Source organism: Eulemur rufifrons, chromosome 6, assembly GCF_041146395.1.
Source record: "Eulemur rufifrons isolate Redbay chromosome 6, OSU_ERuf_1, whole genome shotgun sequence".
Lineage (NCBI taxonomy): Eukaryota > Metazoa > Chordata > Mammalia > Primates > Lemuridae > Eulemur > Eulemur rufifrons.
Genome location: NC_090988.1, coordinates 73,223,751 through 73,247,319, shown reverse-complemented (window position 1 = coordinate 73,247,319; position 23,569 = coordinate 73,223,751). Strand labels below are relative to the sequence as shown.

General features: G+C 34.4%; 1 protein-coding gene across 1 annotated transcript in view; it reads right to left on the bottom strand.

Annotated features, from left to right (window-relative positions):
- Positions 1 to 10,975, bottom strand: part of ANO3 (anoctamin 3) — a 355,086-nt gene extending 344,111 nt beyond the window's left edge. Inside the window, exon 1 of the mRNA XM_069471200.1 lies at positions 10,822 to 10,975. Coding sequence (XP_069327301.1) covers positions 10,822 to 10,975 — 154 coding nt within the window. The remainder of the gene's footprint in view (positions 1 to 10,821) is intronic.
- Positions 10,976 to 23,569: the final 12,594 nt, after the last annotated feature.

Below are 23,569 nucleotides of genomic sequence, written 5' to 3'. Positions count from 1 at the left end.
TCAGAAAAGTACAAAAATCAATGCCATAGACTTTTGGATTTACTTATTAAAAGTAGAAAATGAGAATATTAAATCTGGGGTTATCATTGAGGTTTATATGTTTAACTCATTAAGTGGAGCAAGAAACTTCTGGACAGAATTTTCAGAGAACATAAGTACATGTAGCTTTTGAGATCTCAAATTACAGGCCAGGAAAAAGTGAAGGACAAGCAAAGTGAAAGCTGTAATATGAGTATGTGAAAGTAAGATAAAAAACATGGGAAATGTAGGTAGCTTTTTGGTTATCTAAGAATAAGCAAAATACCACTGTCAATAATAGGAGCCATCACAGCAGGTGCAAAGGACAAGCAATGGCTTCTCCAACATTTTTGAGGAGATGAAAAGAAGCCTATGTTACACAGCACAGTGACCTTCAAAAAGGCTCAAGAGTGACGGGTGAGACCATAGCCACCCGTTGAGGAATGGGAAGTTGAGGAATCAGAAGCCAATGACTTGATTCTCCAGGGTGCAAATTAATATTAAGTAATAAGCATTCAGAACATATGGTGACTTGGAGGATTTCATAGACACTTCTAATAAAGAGCTATATTAATTTTTCATCAAATGCCTATGAAAAAATTAAGACAGAGAGACTTTGAAAGAGATTTTGACAGTGTCTTATCCAAGTCCTTTGTTTTTCAAATGAGGAAACAGGTCTAGAATGGCTTTCTCTTGAGGGATCCTATCATTGCCTACTCCTAGCCAAAGTGTTTTGGGTGGATTTCATCCCATTCCAGCCTGAGGGGTTCAGTAGAAACTAATAAGGGTATAGGATTGGGTTGTAGAGGTAGCATGGTGTCCTTTTCTTAAATTGAATCAGAGTGATTTCCAATGTAGTTCTGGGGTCAAAACAGGTGGCAGCTTTAATCTCAACAAAAGCAGCATAACTCTGGAAACAGCTGAACCCATGTCTCTTTTGTCATGCCTCATCTTCAGCATGTTCAATGACTTGTTTTTCCCCGGAAACATAGCTTAGAGCCTGTTTATCATGATGCAATGATTTTGTGAGCTATAAAATTGCTCTTAACAAATCTCTTTATATATAGACAGGTAGAGAGAGTTTGACTGTCTGCAACTACTGATCCTAATTCATAAAAATTATTTCTCCTTTTTATCTTTTTCTCTCTTGTTTTCCATAGTTTTGTTATGGTTGTTATGGTTTTTATAGATATACATTTCTCTCCTCTACTATAGTTAACTTTTCGATGTCCTTATAGCTATCATTATTTATTTTCTCTTTCCTTTATGTTCGCTCCAGCCTCTAAAAAGTGGATGGAACACTTCAGTTTGCCCAGTGCTTTTGCCTTCCCTGAGTCACTCTCTTTCTGGGATGGAGTAAAATGACTTTCATTTCTTAGAAAATAAAAATAATAAAACTCATAAAGTGATAGCCATAAGATTACTTAAATATAATAAATGATCACTTCTATGTGTGTACAAGGTATTTCTAGACACGGAAGAATTTTGTTGTGAATAAGGCCTTACAGAGGTTGTAGGACTGAGAACAACAACAACCAAAATAGCACTAAACATTACTATCTTTAACACCTGAACAAGGGCTTTCTGAGTATCCAATGCTTTCATTTGAGCCTTTATGAAATGGTCTCAGCCTAATGAGGTTAGAGACAAGTAGAGAACTGAGTATTCTCAGATGTCAAGAAATCTGTATTCACTCAAGGGCTCAGGCACAATTTACTTCCTTCTATGCCAATTCTCATTTAAAATGCTTCTTTTTTTCTTAATGTGTAAAAAGGTAAAATTTCTTTAAAGTAACTTATTTTTTTCTCATTATAAAATAAATATGTAATCAGTTGAGGAAATTTGGAAAACATATAAAGAATAAAAGATAAATTTTATTGTCATCCTGTCTCTCAGGACTAACAGAAGAAGTTATTATTTTGCTATATGTATTTCTTGTACTGTGTTTGTGCACAAATCTCACATAGTTATAAACATATCTACAAAAACTGTATGCCTCTGCATTTAATTCATCTTCCTCAAACATTTAATGTTATGACATGAACACTTTCCAATGCCAATACAATTTTATTTTATTTTATTTTATTTTATTTTTTTTTTGAGACAGAGTCTCACTCTGTTGCCCAGGCTAGAGTGAGTGCCGTGGCGTCAGCCTAGCTCACAGCAACCTCAAACTCCTGAGCTCAAGCGATCCTCCTGTCTCAGCCTCCCGAGTAGCTGGGACTACAGGCATGCGCCACCATGCCCGGCTAATTTTTTCTATATATATTTTTAGCTGTCCATATAATTTCTTTCTATTTTTAGTAGAGGTGGGGTCTCGCTCTTGCTCAGGCTGGTCTCGAACTCCTGAGCTCAAACGATCCGCCCACCTCGGCCTCCCAGAGTGCTAGGATTACAGGCGTGAGCCACCGCGCCCGGCCTGCCAATACAATTTTATATGATGTCAATTCCTAAGTCTCTAAAACATTCCTTCATGGGGATATGTTATAATTTCATTACATAATGAATTCAATATTGTTGTACACTTAAGTTGTTTACCATTTTCCCCATTAGAAGCAATGTTGCAATGAACAGTTTTGTTCCATTATCTCTGTGCATAACAGAGAGTTCTGGTTTTCTGAAAAAAATTTCTTGAGGTAGAATTTCTGAATTAAAGGATATGCATGATTTACAAGCCATTTGAAAAATAATGTCAAATTTCTTTCATGAGTAGTCTTAAGCATTAAACTCTATTCTTCTACCTATGTATCTAAAATATAAAGGTTTTTTTTTTTTTTTTGAGTCTCGCTCTGTTGCCCAGGCTGGAGTGCCGTGGCTTCAGCTTAGCTCACAGCAACCTCAAATTCCTGGGCTTAAGCAATCCTTCTGCCTCAGCCTCCCAAGGAGCTGGGACTACAGCCATGTACCACCATGCCCGGCTAATTTTTTCTATATATATTTTTAGCTGTCCAGATAATTTCTTTCTATTTTTAGTAGAGACGGGGTCTCGCTCTTGCTCAGGCTGGTCTCAAACCCCTGAACTCAAACAATCCACCCGCCTCGGCCTCCCAAGTGCTAGGATTACAGGCGTGAGCCACCGCGCCCGGCCAATATAAAGGTTTTAAAGTGTGTTTCTGCCTTGACACACGGACATACTCTCATACATGTGGGGTTTGAATAATTGAGTGTTCAGCTGAACCCTGCTGCTTTATCTCCCACTTAAAAAAATGTTGGAATTAAAGTGAGACTGATTGATATGGAGAACCTTGAATCCACTTTACTTTTAAAGGAAATAATACTTGCAAGCTGCAGCACAGTACATTTTCTGTAATTGGTTGTAAATTACTGTTAGCCCACTGGAATCCATACTTTAGATGAGAACACAACCACCGCTTTAGAGAGAGCCCCCATCAATTACTTCCCAGAAATAACTTTATGAGTAAAGTTTCTGGCCACATTTCATCATGATGACCTGAGAATATCATCATAAATATTTTACTGTACACTTTGATTTATTGTACAGACTCGTGGATAAGCCAGGGTACCAATGCCTATTCAAAAAAACAGAGTAAAATTTTTTCATCTGGTGTCAAGAAGACATGATACCAGGAACACTTTGATGGGAGATATTTATATGTCTAATCTATATATCTGTATTTTTATCTGTGTTTGTATCTGTATGTATCTCTATCTTTCTCTCTATATACAGTTTAGTGAACTCCACTCAGGTAAAATGTTGTAATGCAATGGCCACTTAGCAATACTTCCATCAGCATTTCCTTGTATATTATCAGAAAGGCCACTTTTTAATTCATCACTTTAAAAGTATAATAGATGTACTCAAATGCTAGTAGAATATTTTCTGCAGGTATTTAACAAAATGATGGTTGTTGGGAGTTATTTCCTTTTACAACATCACATTAGCATTAACTTTTCATTTTACCAGGCACCTCAAATATGCATATTATATGAAGCTAGATTGTTCTTTGTAAGAGAATGAGTTGAAGGCCCCTAGGCAGAGTCATTAAAAGATTAGAGTTGTATTAAAAAAAATCACAGAGGAAGTGAAGGTTTCTATCAACTGGTCCATCTTTGTAAAGTCGTATTAGCAACAAATAATTCAGTTCCTTCTGTTCATAGAAGTCTCTGCTGCTCCCTCTTTGTGGAAGAGAAGTACAACATACCTCTTCTTCTGTGGGAATTTATTCTCTGTTTGATAAAATTTCATTGAAATCCAAACACAATATCTAAAAGCTAAAACATTTAAGTTCAAGATTAAATGCAGAAAAATAACCATTTCCCTTTGATGCTGATGCCATAGAAATGTGAAATGAGACATCGTATAGAAAGAATGAGAAGAAGGGCTTTTTGGAAGGGGTTGAATCCAAATTCATCTGGGGGTAATCTGTAGATGTAAGAAAAATAGGAAACACTCTGTGAAGTTTCTAAATGAATATGCAGCCATTACACAAAAACCTGGTGATAAAGGGCTATAGTTGAGTGTAGCTTATTATGATCAGAAAGTAGCTAAACAAAAATTAACATTATGTGGATATCGTTGCACAGAGAACTTGATGATTAACCTACCATAACCATTGAGCAAAGCATCAGTTCTCTAACTTTAGAATGTATGAATGTAACATGAGGAACTTCTAAACTCCAGACTCCTGAGTTACAGACACAGAGTTCACTTACAAATCATCTGGAATGACATCCCAGAATCTTTCTGTATTGAATATATGCTGGTGATCCTAATGCAATTGATCCATGGGCCACACTTTGGCCTTAGGAAATACCTTCCTAAACCACCATTCTCCTAGCTGAGATGTTTCTGCCGTGGGGACTGGCAGGACGAGATAGTCACCTATTTCAATCACATGTATAGATTGTCTTTCATAATTGTATTTAGAAAGTCATTGACATTTAGAGCAGTCATTGCATCATCTAAATTCTTTACACTTATCACAGAAACTTGCAGAGAGCTAGGCACAGAGTAGACCCCAATCAATACAAACAGCTGATAATGGTAACATTATAACTAACATTAGGCATGTGATGACTGGTCATAGTTCTAAGCATCTCATAAATTTAGGACTTCTAATTCCTCCTAACTGAATAAAAATTTGTTTACACAGGGGCCCAAATTTTACACTTCAGCCAGAGATGGTCTTCTGAGCTGTGATTAGCTGGATACTCATCCTCTATCCTACGGTCAGAGAACAGAGAGTCCCTTCTTTGAGGTTCCTTGTATACCCTTAGAAGTTGTGGTGTAACAAAAATATATTTGGTCTTTGTCTCCAGTTCCTGGCACAGAGCCCCTAAAACCCTTGGAATTTTCTAAATGATAGGGTGATAGGAGCATCTTTTGCTCTAATGATGTGACTTTAGACAAGCCCCTAGACAGCTTCAGAATGGAATCTTGTCACCAGAAAGCCCAAGCCTTGATTATAAGCTTGGACCTTTCAGGCCCATCCACCAACCTCCAGGAAGGGTACAAACATGCCTACGTAGTAAAAACTCCTTGAAAACTACTAAATGACTGGGTTCAGGGAGCTTTTGAGGTGGCGAAAACATCCACATGCCAGAAGGGTGGGGTACCCTAACTCCATGGGGAGTGAAGGTTCTGGCTCGAGACACTTCCAGAACTTGCCCTATGTGTCTCTTCCTCTGACTATTAATTTGCATCCTTTATAATCAACTGTAATAATAAGTGTAGCATTGGCCTAAGTTATTTGAGTTGTTCTGGCAAATTATTGAAACTTGGGGGGTTGTGGAACCCCCGACTTTGTAGCCAAGTTGGACAGAATGTGGGTCACATGAGGACCTAATACTTGAGACTGGCATCTGAAGTGGGGGCAATCTCATGGAACTGAACCCTTAAACCTGTTGAATTTGATGCTAACCCTGGGTAGTTTGTGCCAGAATTGAATTGAATTGTAGGACCCCTATTTGGTATTGGAGAGTTGGAAACGGGATATTGGAAAAGATATCATATATTTTGTATCAGGGGAAATTTACCTCTTATAAGTCATGCTGTTCATTTCCTGAGACAAAGAAATAATCATTGCTAAGGCCACCTCATAAAGACTCAAACGACCCAGGACAATGGAAAGATTGTTCTTTTCATACAGACTTAGCACAATTACAATTTTGAACAGAGTGGTCAGTGACCTGTGGGTTATGGCCTGCAGCATATTATGGCTGTTCATCTTCCAAGCCATATCCAGAGGGGCAAATATAAATCAAATTCTTGAAAAATGCAGTGACTGAAAGTGTATGTGTGTGTTTGCATGTACATGTTCATATGGCTTGATAGGAGTATTATGTAATGTTTATTAAAGGTTTATGTTTACTCTTACGGCTCCTACTTTTTTTTTTTAAAACATAGCATTTGTTTGGGATCATATGAGACCTTAAAATCTGTCTGTCTTAGAAAAGCATGACAGTTAATTGTCCTACAGTTCAGTTATACTCCAATATAGTAGATCTGACTTTTCTGCTATCAGGTAGATTCACGTGATGTCAAGAAATCTTTGAGAGATGACATTTATTTTGGTGGGATGTGCAAAGGGCAAAGAATTATTTGACCCAGATTCTTTATCTTCATTTTTGGCAACAGGTAGCTGTGTGTTTCTGGGTAAATAATTTCACATAAATCTTTTTCAGCTAACAATAAAAGAAAACAAAAAGGATTCCTTTTTGCCTCAAAGAGTTATGAATCTACAACAAACCAGCACCTTGCTAAGATTTTTAGATATTTTTTAGAATAGATATTTAGAGAAGGAAACAACCCTCTTATATAAATGAGTTAAATATGATTTTTAAAGATATAGCAATCATATCAACTTCTAGTATTTAATGATAGCTCATCAAGAGTCTAGGATTTGTTTACTAACAGCTTGTTTAATGGGATAGACTCCCTAATATAGATAGAAAAATATGATTAATGATGTTAAATGATTCTCTAAGTGCCTCATTAATAGATAGGGCACATTCAAAATTGACAGTAATTATTTAAAATAAGTGTGTTAACACTTATTTTTCTATAGACCAAGTAGTCTTTTTTAGATTATCATCAAGTGAATGTCTTTTTAAAAAAAAAAATCAACTCAACTATTCTGAATCAAACATCAAAAACCAGTAAGTGTATTAGTGATTTACAAATCTATATTTGAAATATGGTAGTTAATTATAATAATTAACTTCTTCATGCCTCAAAACATTATAGGGAAAATTTAATGAGATTAGAATGTTAAGTATTTGGCATAGCAATTGCAATAGTAGATACTATTATTCTTGTTCTTCCTTATTACTATGGGAAGTAGTGATTACTGATTATTGATTAGATCCATTTCTGGAATACAAATAAGCATTTTTCCCCATGGTAGTATTTTTAAACTTAATTTCCAAGCAATGTTGGGGAGAAAAATGGACAGTGAATTTAGGAATGGAGAACACCTTTAGAGCTCTTCAACTTATCTCTCTTGGCTGCCCCTGCTCTCTCTCCACCTACCCCCCTCCCCTCATACTCTCACTATATATGTGTGAATTTGGTGTAATTACTCTGCTTCTTTGGTTTTTGGATTTGCCTTTTATTGACTAGAGTTTAGATAAATGAACATTTAACTCACAGATATTCTATGAAAACTATTGAGATTCTATATGCATGAGATATCTGTAAGTTATTATATAAATGAAAGTTCTAAATATTGGTTTTGATGAAAAGGGAACTTCTTTTTAGACATACCTGCTCAACTTTCTATTAACTAACCTTCTTTTGTCATATTTTATTTTTCCATGCTAGGAATATGTGCACATAAATGTTAAAAATGTACAGCCATATTATTGGGTTTAAAAGGATAAATCTCTTTTACTTCTACTATCACTTTATTTTTATTTTCACATAGGCACCCCAGCCACTAACTCCTGGTCCTAAGTATTCAATAAATACATTTTGAATGAATACATAAAACTTGACTGTATTAAAAATAGGGCAAGAAGATCTAGGATACCAAATAAATTCTGGAATGTTAAATACTCCATAAAAATTTCAAATGAAGGACAAATTCTACATTGTTTCTATTCTGAACAATGGCACCATCAGGTAGCAAATTATGTGATAATTTCCCTACAATATTTTTGCAAACAAAATACATATATAACATGATTTAAACAAATATTCCCTTTTTTACAGGTGAATTTTGTTTTTTATTTTTTATTGTTACAGATTTAGGAGGTACAAGTACAGTTTTGTTACATGGATATACTGCGTAGGAGTGAAGTCTGGGCTTTTTGTGCAATCATCACTTGAATCATGTACATTGTACCCATTAGGTAATTCCTCCTCTCTCACCCTTCTTGTATCCTCCTACCTTTCTGAGTCTACAATGTATATTATCCCACTCTCTAGGTCCATGTGTACACATTATTTAGCTTCCACTTACAAGTGAGAATATGTGTTATTGGACTTTCTTTCCTTGTCACAGAAAACTCATTAAAAAGATATACTATCATGTATATAATAATTTCATCATTTATTTCATCATATTTATTACATGTGTATCATGCATATGGCACAAAGAATGGGGAAATGACATTTATCTTCAATGAACTATCTAACAGGAAACATGGACATACATATTTATGACAAAAATTGAAATGTGAACATTTTCATATATTGGAAAAATATTTTGTAGATGTTCCCTTGTACAGAGAGGTAGCCATAGGCATTTGAGAAAAAGACAGAATATTATCTTAAAGAGATCTTAATAAATGGAGGCAGAGGGAAAGAATTATTGAAAATTATCTTGAAAGAATAATATGAACAGCGATTGGAAAGTGTAAATCATTCTTGTGAAATATGTGTAGGTTATGTGAGGCTTGAAACGTTTTCAAACAGAGTTTAAAACACAGGTTACAAAGAGTTATAGAAACTGTAAAAAAATGATAGGAATGGGTCAGACTTGTGTTTCAGGGAAGATTTCTGGCTGTCACTGGACAGGAGGCTTATTACAAAAAACCTGGAGGAAATGAGACCACGTAGGAGTCTACACAGGTGCCTGTACTGGGGGAAGTGAAGAGAGTCAGTCTTTCAGTTGCTCAGTCAGGCAGTCAGTAAGTCAACAGACTTTTAAGATTTTAAGGACTTTTTACTGGGCACCCTGTTGGGTGCTGGGGCTATAATGGTGGACAAAGAGGTAGAGAAGATAAATATTAAACTAATATGCATATAAACAAACACATACATGCTATTACAGTAAATGCTAAAAATATCTGAGATAACTTAGGGGTCATTGATAAAAATAAGGACACAAAAAGGAGGCATCTTTAGGTACCTAAGCTGAGAGGTGTTGAATTAGAGGCACTGCCAGGACAACGACGTGGAAGTGTCTGCTAGGCTTTTTATAGTCTGCAGCTGTGGGGAAGACATTACACCTACGCTATAAATGTGTAGGTCAACTCATAAAGACAACAGTTGAATCTAATGGAATAGATATATTAACTGTGATAGAGATGACTAGAAGACAAAAAATGGTGAAAAGAGCATGGATATTTAAACTATCATTAAACTGTAAAATATTTTGTCTATAAACTTCATTTTCCATCCAAATCTACTGTATAAAGCTATGGATAAAAGAAATGATTTCCCCACTTCTATGAAATTCAAAACCCAAACACTCAATTTAAGGGAAAAAGCAGCATGGAGATCTTTTTTCTTATAGTTCAATGAAAATTTACAAAAGGATGTCTTATCTGCTGATTACAGAACTGCCTATACTATAAAATAACTCATATAATACAAAAGAATCTATGAACAAATCAACGATTGGTTGTGGGTCACATAAAACTTATTTCCAAACAATGCATACTAACGAAGGGTGCCAAAATTCTTAGAAGAATACTCTAGGTTTTTAAATGGAATTTATTATTTCTACAAGTATTTTTCATTGGACAAAAATCAATGGCCAGTAACATCCAAGGCAATGAAGGCTTTGCTCAACTTTTACATTCACACTATAATGCTTTCTTTTATGAGAAATTATAAACAAATAATCATGAAGTTTTACTTTAGAACATTTAAAGTATTGTCTATTTATTATATGAAAGTTTTCTACAAAGCACAATTCATTGTTGACATATCAGACCTGTTTATTATAGAACAAACCCTCAGAATTTTTTGATGAATGCAAACTAGTGGTATATAGCATTGTTCCCTCAAAACTGCACAGCAAGAATGAAAACTGTGAGATTCTGAATAAGAAACACTCATAGGTAGCAAAAAAAAAAATTCTTCACATTGAATTCCATCAACTCTGTCAGCTCATGTAGAATTTAAGTCAGGTTATAAGATATTATAACTAAAAGAAATATTCTCTTGTTCTTAATGAAAAGGTAAAATACATATATTATCTTTTATCCAATTATGTAAAAGGAATCAGAAATAAAAGAGATGAATTGAAGATGGCAAGATTTTTCTCTGTAGTTTATGGATAAGATCCCCAATGTCATCAGTCATTCCAAAGGAAATTAAGCCTTGATAGGCCTGAGTATTCACAGAAACAAAGTCTATTTTAGTATTAACATTTTTCTGAGTTTACTGAAATATTTTTTTTGACATTTCACTCTATACACAAAACTCTCAACCCTCTGTTCTTTTTGCAAAAATCTATTTATATGTTTTGGGAAAAAAATAACTGAAGAAACTAAAATTGGCACCAGCTATAAAGTAGATACCATTAACATTTATTTTTCACAAGTTAGACATTAAAGAGGTACAGATGTAGGTTAAAATACTGCAACATAGCAATTTAAAGGTTCGCTTACCAGTGGGGAAAGAACTGGAGTGCTGAAGTTCCAACTGACTAGAATCCCCAGAAAGTTCAGTCAAACAGGTTAAAGTAAAATCTGAGTTCGAAGCATGTTCATATTTGAAGCCTTCAGGAGAAAGATTATCCAGTTCAAATTTTAAAGCTGACATTGCAAAATTCTCAAGGAACTATGCAAAGCAAAGTTCACACTACTGAACTTTTAAATATCATAGGAAAGTAAAAAAAAAAAAAAAAAAAAAAATCACTGTATTATAATCAGTAGTAACTCCAGGCTTTCCTGTAATTATCTTCACTTTGAAATCCAAAGGGGGAAAAAAATAAACCACACAGGGCTGACTCTAACAAGTTTTCTGTATTCACGCCTTTCCTAGGGCAATTAACTTCAACAGGATGGATGGAATTTAGCGTTGTTTTTCTTGAAGATATATTTTGCCTTGAAATGATAACATCACTCACCCCATCTCAGAGAGACTGCATTGAAAAGTAAAATGGGCTAAGTGAAGACATGGGCAAGGCTTCAGAGAGATGCTTTTAGTAAGTTGGTATTAGAAGTTCTCACTCACATTTCTGTATACAAGAGATCAGCTGGGTGGGGCTAAGGACTGTCAGGGAATTCAACTTTATTCCACTGGACAGCTCATCAGAGGAATGCTTTAATTAGAAGGAAGTTAATCCTAAATGTTATTTCCTGGGTGACGATTGTGAGACTGTTGTCCTGCTGCTTATTGAAAGATGACCATGATTGTGAAGATTAAAAGGTGATTTTTTAAAAAAGGAAGGTCAAAGAAAATGCACAGCTTGAGAAACACAAAAGATTGAATTTCACAATATAAGCAGGTGAATGGAAGAGCAAAATGCTAAAAAAGGTAGCAATCGAAGGAGCTGATATTGTTCTATTATTTGCAAGGTAAAACACCTGTATTGGTCACCTTAGAAAACTTAATTTAGGACCTCACCCTTATTTCTACTCTGTCGCTTAGTGCATGAATCCACTGAAGATTGCCCGGAGGTGCTCACTGATGACTTGTCAAGAGTAATTTAGCAAAAGATATCCTTCAATTCTAGGAGGAAAACTAGATGAGGTTCAGATTAGATCTCCATGGTCTGTTTTAATTCATTATTTATCATTAATTTATTTTATTAATTAATTTCTTCAGTCAAGTAAGTATTTATTGACCCTGCATTAGCAATTAAATATCTAGCCAGGGTCACTATAAAGAATATAAACTGGATCTTTTCTCAGTGGGAAAGAGAGCTGGGACTGGGGATTTTTATCATAACCAAATTTTTAGGTATGGTAATCGATGTGCTTGCTACACATGAGAAGTGACATATTTAAAGCATTTTTACTTTCTTGGTTCAGCATTCTGAGGAATATATATTATATAAATAAATAACTATATATATACAGTTATATATATGCTTAAGATTTGCAAGTCAGTTGTTATAAAAAGTATTCTGTACAAAAAGTAATATCTTACTCATAAATAGTTAAATAGTTATTATAATTGTGTAAACAAGTAAAGATAACTGAATCTCTGCTCCACATGCCTTTATAAACTATTACTCAGGCAGAGGAATGATTGTCATTCCAACAGCATGAACAACAAACAAAATAAGTTATGCAAGCCTAGGCCACCAGTGTCTTGGAACAGGCATGAAAATCTTCGACTAAAAAAGATGACATGGCTAATTATAATTACTGGTAATTATATAATACTTTTCTGATATAAGAACTAAAATGCAGAATCAAAATTATGTATGATAATTAAGTTGAGGAAAATATGGTTGGTAGGGAAAAAAAGAAAATATAGGGAAATGAAAAAATGGTAAAAAGTATAAATACAGATTAGAAAAATAGAGTAGGTTCTAGAATCATAAAAGATGGGCTTTACCATTTTTAACTAAAATACTTGTTATGCAATATGGTGGAGGATACTTTCTGAAAGGTAGTCTAAATGTTTTGATTTAACAGTTTGTCAAGGAGGTTTAGCTACCAGAAAATCACTCCCCTCTATAACTTTGGTACATTCGCCCAAATCCTGAAGTTTTCCCTCTGTCAAGTGATTCTTTAAAGAATGTTTACATAGAAATGTGATTTGGCGTGAGAACCGCCATTACAGCCATTACAATAATCCGATAAATGATTTCTAACAAGACCCTAAGGGAATGAAAGCTGAGGTCACAGAGTAGTCTCATTCTCTCTAGCAGAAGCCCTTAAATTTTTTAAGCATGAGGACATCTTGGAAAAAGAACATTTATATGTATGTGTGTGTGTACATATTTTTCTCCAGGCATTTCTTCCTCTTTACATATGATATTATTTTATTTTCAGTATCAGTATATAAAAATTGATGAATAATAATATAAAGCTACTTGAAATTCACTATCATTTAAATATTATATTTTATTATTCATGTATATACCTTTGAAAATTTGTTCATGTATGTGTGAGATGCTACTGATTTTCTCTAAGGCAATTGTTAATATACAGGTGAGTTTATAAATCCCATGCTATTACTTGATATGACCTAAACATCTATAAATTAGGAATTAATATTCCATAGTATATAGGGAAAAACATTTTACTGATATTTATGATATAGATAAGCAAATTCTCTCAACAAATTCACATCACTGTCCTTTTCTACTAGTGACATAGGCATAAACATCCCTTGAAGCCTCTAGAATGTTGGTTACAAAGAACCTTTAGTTAATGTGGACACACACGAATTGGAACCCTCAGCATTTCTCTATTCTGAGTCTCTGCTCTGACCTAACCTACATCCAGCTCCCTGTAGACTTGAAGTCTTTAATGAGGTATCTTCCATGACATCTTGGCTAACACTTTTACTTAAAATAGTATACTACAAATCTTAGGAAATAACAGGGTAAACTTTTTACTCATGTCATCATTCTGATGCCCAGAATTCCTCCAACTGTTTTTTTTTCTTAGAGTGCAAACAGAAGATGGTAGGAAATGCTGCACAGAAACCTCCTTTCTTTTGATTGATTTAGCTGTGTGTATGTGTGTGTATATATGTGTGTGTATGTGTGTGTGTGTTTAATCAATCTGAATCAGTTTGTCTTATTGCTATTAGTAATAAAGACAAACTGAGTGACCATTCACTGGCTATCAGTTATAATAAATTCAGGTCTCTGATCTTTCATTCACTTCAAAACATAAGCTGCATTTGCAAATCCTTCTCCTTCTCAGGCATGCTTAATTGTGATATGTCTTGATTCTCTTAACAGGCCAAACTAAATTTATTTTATTTTGAAAATAGTTAAACTTATTGTTAATAATTGTAATTTTAACTGGAAAATAACATATTTTTTTCAAAAGAAATTATTTTATTTTCACATATGATGCACGCTTCAAGACAATAAAATATCAGCTACTCATATATTAAAGTAAGGTAAGTTCACTCTGCAGGACAAAAGCAGTTGCTTCCTGAAAACCAGTCTATGACTTTTCTAACATTATTCACATTCAGGACAAAAAATAATCAAGATTGGGAGATTACAATAGAACTAGGTCCAATGATAGAAAAATCAACAAATCAGACCTTATTGAAATCAAAAACTTTTGCTCTGCAAAAAACTTTGTTAATTAGTGAAAACAAAAGCCACAGAATGGGAGAAACTATTTGCAAGTCACATTTTCTGACAAAGGTTTTGTATCTAGAATATATAAAGAGCACTCTACTCTCAATAGTAAGAAAATATACAATCCAATTAAAAGATGTGCAAACAAGTTAAACAGACACTTTCATTAAAACAGATAGGGACTTAGAAAATAAGCACATAAAACATTGTTTAGCACCAATAGCCATTAGGAAAAGGCAAATTAAAGTTGCAACGAGATGAGAAACCACTATCAACCCATTAGAATACCTGAAATAATGACACTTGGATATTTATATTATACTAAGTGCTGGCAAGAATACAGAGAAAGTGAATCTCTCTTATGTTCCTGGTGAGAATGAAACAACCATTCTGGAAACCAGTTTGGTAGTTTCTTATAAAACTAAAACATGCAACTACCATACAAATGACCAATAGCCCTGTTGGATTTTATCCTAGAATGATAAAAAAATATCTTCACAGAAAAACCTATCAATATTCACAGCAGTTCTGAGAGCTCATACAAGCTGCAAATTGGGTAACAACATATTTTTACACAAGAATAACAAACTTGTTTCTCACAGTTTTCTGTATGCTATATTTATAGGACCCCAAATAAACCGTTCTTAGAAATGTAATCAGACAATATATTTTCGTCATCCTAGATGTTTTGCTCTTCCCCAAATTGTGTGAAACAATTCACTAAACATATATTTACTATTTTACTAGTTTTAGAATGACTTGTTGAACTCACAATTTTATCCCCTCTTCCCCCAGAATGCCATTGAACTAACTAAAGGCATTTTTTAAAATGAAATAGTGGTGAAACAGTAAAGTCTCAGAAAATTTGATAAAATTCTGGAATATATGGTGGCGGTGACTGCTGAACAGATTAATAGGCAATTCGATAAATGCTAAAAGGAAGTAGCCTAGGAACAAGTGAAGAATTTTACTCAGCACAGCCATGGAAAAGTTCCTCAGCCCCAAACCCCAGTACAGAGCAGGAGAGACTGAAGGATAGAGCAGAATATGTTGCTTTGTCCCTAAGCATCATTTGATTCTGACCTTGAAACAAGAAGATGAGAGATCAGTGCACAATCATTTCCTTTTTTTTTAAATCTTTTTTTTATTTCATTATACTACGAGGGTACAACTGTTTTGGTCACATGGATTGCTTTTGTACTGCTTGAGTCAAAGTTGCAAGTGTGCCCGTCACCCAGATGGTGTACACTGTATCTGTTAGGTATGATTTCACCTAACTAAGGAAATGATTGTATGACACTTCATTTCCTTAATTAGGTGTCAGGGCCAGACAGAGAAGGATATATATTCCCCAGCTAACTGTAGAGTGTCCCAAGAAACTGAGGAAAATTAGTCTTTTTAGTAGTGAAATTGTGGTACACACTGAAGCCTTCCCCAAATCTCCCCTAGTTCACAATAACCTTTGCACTCAAATCTATCCAATGGGATGGAAGCAAAAGCCAAACCAGTAAGTCACAGGAGCTTGTCTATTTTAACAAACTTCTACATACATTTCATACATAGATTTTAACAAAATCCTACATACACACTCTCCAGTCGGCACAGATCATATGTTGAGTAAAATGCAGGTCATTGCCTGTCAAGAGTCATCTCTGCTTCACTTAAACCGCGGTGTTCTGATAGTTTGATTTCCAGCTTAGGCATTCTGAAGGGAATTCTCTCCATTCTGACCCACCCTGATTTATTCACCACTCCCTGTGTGAAGTCAGCCCAGAGACCCCAGCAAGAGTCATATGAACAGTGGGTGCACAAAACTCACACCTCACACTGTTATCAATATTGACAAGACCAGACCTCTAATAATGAATGGGGGCGGGGAGGAGAGAGAGAGAAAGAGAGAGATGAAGTAATAGTTTAAAAACCAAATTGAGCTATCAACAATCAGATCAAATAGACTTCACCATACCATAGTAAATGCCTAAAATAGAAGATAATTTTATTTCCTAGTTTCAATGAACTTTGAGAGAATATTCTATGCATATAAAAAAACAAACTGCTAGGGATAAGAAACAATGAAAGCAAAAAAAAAAAGTTGTTGAAAATGAGTAAAAACACACTTTTAAAACCTAAATCAATTGAGGCATTGGATAACACGTGAACCACTGCTAAAAAAGCACCTTGAGGGATTAGAAAATTTAACTGAAAAATTATTTTTTGGATAAAAAGTAACAATTAAAAAGTTGGAATTTATGAGAGAAAGGATAAAAATGCAGTAAGTATAAGACAGAAACCTGAAAGAAAGAATGAAACCTATAATGAAAATATAAGAAAATGATAACAAATGGGTTGCTTGTGAGAAAATAAGTGCTGATTCTTCAGATTAAAAGAACTATATTAATGGCAGGCAAAGGTAGCAATAGTGAAAGAAGAAACATATTTTGACAGCAAATATATCCTGATATGATGTGAATTCCAAGTTTCAAAACAACATTTAACAAATTTCAATATGTGGTTGGGAGTGACAGGAGGAATGTTGTGCAAATCTGACAGAATGGAGGATTTCTTATCTTCAACATTAAGTGACAGACAAATATAAAGCAAAGTTTATATTATTTGATTTTAAAAGATTATATCTCCATAATTTAAAAAAAACATGGCAACACAAAAACCTCGTAAGACAGGCAAGACTCAAAAATATATAACCCAAGGATCATTTCTGAAAACACTACTTGAGGAAGTACTCTAGCCAAAAGAGAAAACAAACAAATGAATCAGAATAAGGCATTCAAAATAAAAACAATTATAACAAATGATAAACTAAAATAATCTGGCAAGTCACTTATTTATGAGTAAATAATTGTTGAAAATTCAGTTCTGTAACAATGCAAATAATTAGAAGAGGATTTCATAATTAAAAAATTCAGATTATTCTCATAAAATTTAGGATAACATTATCAAGCACAAAAATATAAGACCAATTAATTAATTAAAAGGAATCACTAAGAAGTATGATAAATAAATGGTTACAAATAAGTAAAATCTCAGTAAAACTGGGTTAAATGATCATAGTAAACAAGTAAGGGCTCAGAATTTCAAGGCTTTTAATGTATATATAGACAAAAAAAAAAAGAATCAGTAACAGTATTAAAACAGAACTATTTTACTTGTTATATAACTTTAACTTTATTGAATTTTATTTTATCTTACCATGGCTTTGGGTACTAAATCTATTGATTGGTCATTTTAGCCCACCAAGGATATTTTCCACATATCATTTTATATAATACCTCACATATAACAGATTCATACACTGAATCAAAATTGCTCAAAACCATATAATCAATCAAATTGATTATACATCCAAATACATTTTCTAAGACTCCAACAACTGCTATAGAGTAAAAAGTGTTCTTATCACATTACATTTACAGTTTGCATAGGTAATGCATATTTCCAAAGTCCTGGGTATTTGCTTCCCATGTTTCTCGAACAATCTTTCAAAAATTAACTTTGAGAATCAATCCCACAAACCGATGTATGTTTAAAAGCTCTACTTACAGCCAGAAATATTCAACTTAGCACAAGTTTCATTAGAAATAATGGAAAAGTTATTTCTTCGAATGCATTAGCTGTACATATCTAAAAACGAAAGCCACAAACAACCTTTTTCGTCAGATCATATCTGCATTTACCACATTACATAACTGTTATCTTAAACCAAAGGTGCATTCTAGTGCAGGAAAAATGATTATATGAGTGTTCTTAAAAATGTGCTTTAGTGCCAAGCAATCAGGTACTTATCCATGTGGTTTCCCAACCCCTGGGCCGCAGAACTCTGCCTCCCTTCCCCGGGGAAAATTGTCTTTCGTGAAACTAAAGCCCAGGCAAGCAAGTGCATTTACAGCTGCTACAGCTGCTCCCCATCGCTTGCATCACCACCTGAGCTCTGCCTACCTGCCCCCCAGGAGAATATCATGATTGCATTTTGCAAGAATATAAAGACTTCATAAAATATATTTGCAAGAGTAAAAGTAAAAGAAAACATCCATTTTTCATGGAACAGGGCAGAGATAACTGTGGCCATCTGTGAAGCAGACTTTCAATTCTGTTATAAAAAGCTTTATGATTCTGACTTAGTACTGGGGCTCATGTGGTTACGGATAAATGTGCCTTCTAAAATCCTCAGATGCAAGAAATCGAACATTATGTTTTAATTGAATAACTTATTGCAAATCTCGGTAGAGTTAGTAAGATAGATGAAAGTATGTTAGAAGAAAAACAAACACCTTTGTAAAACTACAAACTTGGTTTATTGGATATCTTACACTAAAGCCCATTTGCCGTTCTATAAAATAATGGCTTGCAAGAGAGAAAAAATCGTCATTTTCCTGACTTTTCATTCAAAATGATTAGAAAGGAAGCACACTGTAACAGAAAAAGTGGTAAATACAAAACCATATGGATGTAGATTCAAATCTTGTCTTGTGCAATCAGTACTTACGTACATTTGTTAAATTTATTTGACTTATTTGAATCTCTTTCCCCATGTATTAATATAAGAAGTAGGATATTGATACCCATCCCTAACAGCATTGTTTTAAGAGTAAATTAGATAATATATTCAAACTGCCAGCCTCGTATCTGACTCATGACCACCTATTTATTAAATGCATATTTATTGAGCATCTGCAATATAACAGTCATTGCTTTAAGCATCATTTACCAAAACAGTGGGAAAGATAGAATAAAGCCAATAAATCCACAACGTGACATGAAGAGCAGTAAGCATTATCAAAACACACATACACAGAGATACACACACACAGAGCAGGTAAGAAGACAGGATATGAACGGGTAGTCAGGGAATGATTCTTTGGAGGTGTGATCTGCATGAAAACTAAAAGGGAAGGAGAGGGTGTGCTTTGTGTATATTTGGAGGAAGAGGCATCCATGCAAAGGGAGGAGTCCATGAATAGAGTATGTGCTCCACATGTTCAGGGAGTATTTGTAAAGGTTTTAGTATTTCCCTAGAATGTAAACTAGGAGATAATATCACAAATAGCATATAGGAAGTTGTACAGCTAAAAACAAAGACACTAGGGTCAGAGTACTTGGATCTATGTCCTGTGTCTACCTTTGGCAACTCAACCTTTTGGGCTTAGGTTTCCTTATCTGTAAAGTGAGAAAAGCTATCATCTAGTGTTATTGTAAGAACTAAGTATGCTAAATATTAAGGTGATAGCACATAGTTAACACCAGCAATTTTTTTAAAAATTAATAACAGAACAGAGTAGAGTCTCCTGTTCATTTTACCAGAAAATCAATGTTCATTTCCCAAGAATATAGTCTAACCAGAATTCTTGGATTTAACATTTTGAAATATATCATAATTGTGTGAAACTCGTGGGCATTATTTATTCTGGAAATATGCCTTTCCTGTTCTTTCCTTGTTTTGTTTTTTAGGGTGTTTTTTTGGATAGAATTAGATTGTGTTTCTTTCCAAAACTCTAGAAATCTTATTTAAGAGTTCTGCTATCTCTTGAACATCAGTGAGCTAAACAAACATTCTGAAGATTGATGATCATAAAATTCAAAGAATTTTAAAGTGAAAAACAAATATTTTTGATGTTTTCTTTTTGAAAACTTTTGACAGTTGGATTAATGATTTTATCTACTTTAAACATGACTGGAATTTGGCATTCTAATAAAATACAGATTTCATTGCTTATAATAATTCCTTTTGCATTTAGACTATGAATTTGCTGCTTGCTTTCTCATGTATTTTCTTATCCAATACTGACAACAACCCAGTGAAGTGGGTATGATTTTCCCTGCTTTCAAGATATAGACACTAAGATTAATACAGAGTCACTTAAAATAACTGCCAGGTTAAGTGTTAGAGATGAAACTCAATCCTAGTCATCCTAAATCCAGCACTTATTCCTTATCCAAAAATATCTGCCATTTTTTGTTAGTTTTTCATGACCTAAATATATCAGAAGTTTCACACTAATTGCTTCAGTTCATGGTGAGTATTTGTTACATTTATTAGTCACGAGATACACAATTAGATTTGTGTTTGGTAACTATTTGTGTATGATATTAATAGTCTCTTTCAATTTGCTTATAAACTCCTTGATGGAAGGATTGAGGATGTAAAGGTTTTTTGTTTTATGCTTTTTTTGTTTTTGTTTTTTTAGTAACTCTCCCATAGCCCATAAAATGAGTCTAGACATACACGAGCCACTTGGAAAACCTCTGATAAAAAAAAAATTAAAATATCAGCACTTGGAAAGATTATAGGATTTAGAGCCACATAGATTTAGATTGAAATATGCTCTTTGCTATTTTCAGCTCTATGATCCTGGGTAGTGGAACAGAGCTTTGTTCTCTTCATTTATTAAATGGAGCTAATAATCTCTTTCTACTGTGGTCAGTCTATGAATTAAATATAAATCATGTACTATAGTCTTGGACACATAGAAGCCATTGCAAAGGTGCTAATCTTCCACATTCCATCATATCCCATATCCGTTAGAATGAATTGAACAAATACTACATGTTATCTCTTGGAACAAATATAAGTTTACTTTTGAGTCAGTGTTTCAAAGACCCATCATTAATGCTCTTGGTTGGTTTTTCAATTCATTTCATTTTGAGAAGCAAAATATGCCTTTTGTCCTTTGTAGCAGATTGGGCTGTTAGTCTCCATTTCGCTTGTAATTCGAATTTAGATTTTCAGTTCTTCCTTCCATGTAAATAATCTTTAAAATGATTTTCCCATGAATCTCATTCAATTATATGAAGAATATTGGAGAGGTATGAAAAAGTCTTCATAAATAATGCCATCTAGTTATCATAGACTTTAATGTATAGGATGGTGTCTGGCAGTTTACAAAATTTTTTGTAAAGCTTTGAAAGTCATCTATAGCAGCTATGAGAATATACCTTGCATATCTTCAACTATAGACAGACTAATTGACATAAGGACACCAGCCATTTGTCTTGGAAATCCATTGCAGTGTTTTTGCTGAGGTCCCAGTTCCCACACCTGCTCCTAGTCAATGCCAATTCACCAGGACTAGAAGGCAGAGCCATTCTAGAAAGACTTTGACTCTGACCTCGCCCAAACTCTCTTAGACTATACAACATTCTGGGACAATTCTACCTAACCTTTCCTCCTTCTTTCCTTCACAAATGGATGGATTTGCATTACAATCTACTTACTCTCCTAGTCTTTCTTGACTCCTTCCTTATTTTCTCTAGAAGAGGAATACCCCTAAAAAAATTCTTGCACACTTAAACCTTTTCGTGAACTGTTTCTTGGAGGAAATGAACTAACAGATCATGTATAATCAAACTGAAATGCAAACAGAAAGATCAGTTGGGTGCTTAAGGAGCTGGAATGCCTAACACAAGAAAAAAAATTGAGAACATTTAGCTTAAAGAAAAGATTTAGAATATGGCCTCTTTCAGTAAACTATGCCAAAGGGATCCTTCCAAAAACCAACCTGAATCTATCTAAAATGCTTTAAAAACTCTCAAGGTCAATACGATATAGGCAAATATTGTGAACTTCAAAGTCAGAAAGACTTCATTTGAATAATAACCCTTCTACTTATCATCATATGCATGCAAAATTAGGTAAGACATTTAAACCTTCTGAGTCTCATTTCCCTTTTTAATAAGATAAGAATGATAACTACCCATGAAGATATCATTCAGTAAAAATGCTCTCCCTTGGATTGTTTATAATCTGTATCACGAATCCAGTGACTGTATCCCGATTTATTGCTTTTCACTCTCACTCTCACTCTCACTCTCCTTAACTCCTGATCCTTTATCTCCTGTCTTTATTTCTGCACTCAAGGGCCTGATGCTTACTCCTTTTATTCTTTAAGTCTAGGTTTGAACTTTTCTACATTTTCTTTCTGCTTCTGATTGATCTAGGTAGAAAATGTTAAAATCTGTCCTATCTGTCCAGATATGGATAAAACAAATAATCTTTCTCTCAGGTTTGCCTCAGATCTCAAAATGGGACAGAATGAAGAGAAGACTATAAGGTGAGATTAGAGTCATAGCCAGGTTCCAGCATGTGAAAAGATGTGATTATAGGAGGAGGTACACAGTATAAAATTTTGGAGAACTCACTGATGTCAAGACAGATATAAATTGTATTGCTCATGCCTGCATATGTACTTATATTTCTTGAATAAACTGTGGGTGTGGAGCTTGACTTTCTAAATAATTCTGCTTTCCCCTCCCCATAGACAATTAATGCCAGCAACATCCTCATATTATGTCCTACAAAGATGGCTTGATTCCTTTTAGTTATTGGCTTTAAGCCTTCTACACATAGTCTTTCCTTTAACACGTAAATTGACTCTTAACATAAATTGAGGAATTAATTTAGAGCTGTTATGTATGACTCATGGTTATTAGGTACTATTTAGAAACTGTTAAATTTTAACTACAAATTTTAATACAAAAATAGCTCCAGTTACATGAAAGAGTACCTCCAACTGACTGTAAAAGAGGGGACTGCATTGTGAAGGATGCTGCTCTTGCGTAACACAATAGCAAGTTGTAACTCATTCTCCCTCCACCGTTCCTCCCTCATTTAAAATCTCCTCATCTCTTACAAGGAATATTGTTTTCATCTCCTGCCTGGTATCACTCACTGCCTTTGTTTCTTTCTTCCTTCCTACCTTCCTTCCTTCCTTCCTTCCTTCTTTCCTTCCTTCCTTCCTTTTCTTCCTTTCCTTCCCTTTCTTCCTCTCTCTTTCTTCCTTCCTTCCTTTCTTTCTTTCTTTCTTTCTTTTTTTTTTGAGACATTCTTGCTCTGTAACCTAGGCTAGAGTGCAGAGGTGTGATCATAGCTCACTGCAGCCTCGGACTTCTGGGCTCAAGCAATCCTATTGCCTCAGCCTCTGGAATAGCTGGAACTACAGATGTGCACCTCCACTCCTGCCTAATTTTTCTTATTTTTTTTGTAGAGATGGGGGTTTGCTATGTTACCCAGGCTGGTCTTGAACTCCTGGCCTCAAGCAATCCTCCTGCCTCACCTTTCCAAAGTGTTGGGATTATAGGCATGAGCCACTGTGCCCAGCCACTGCCCTTATTTTTCATTTCAT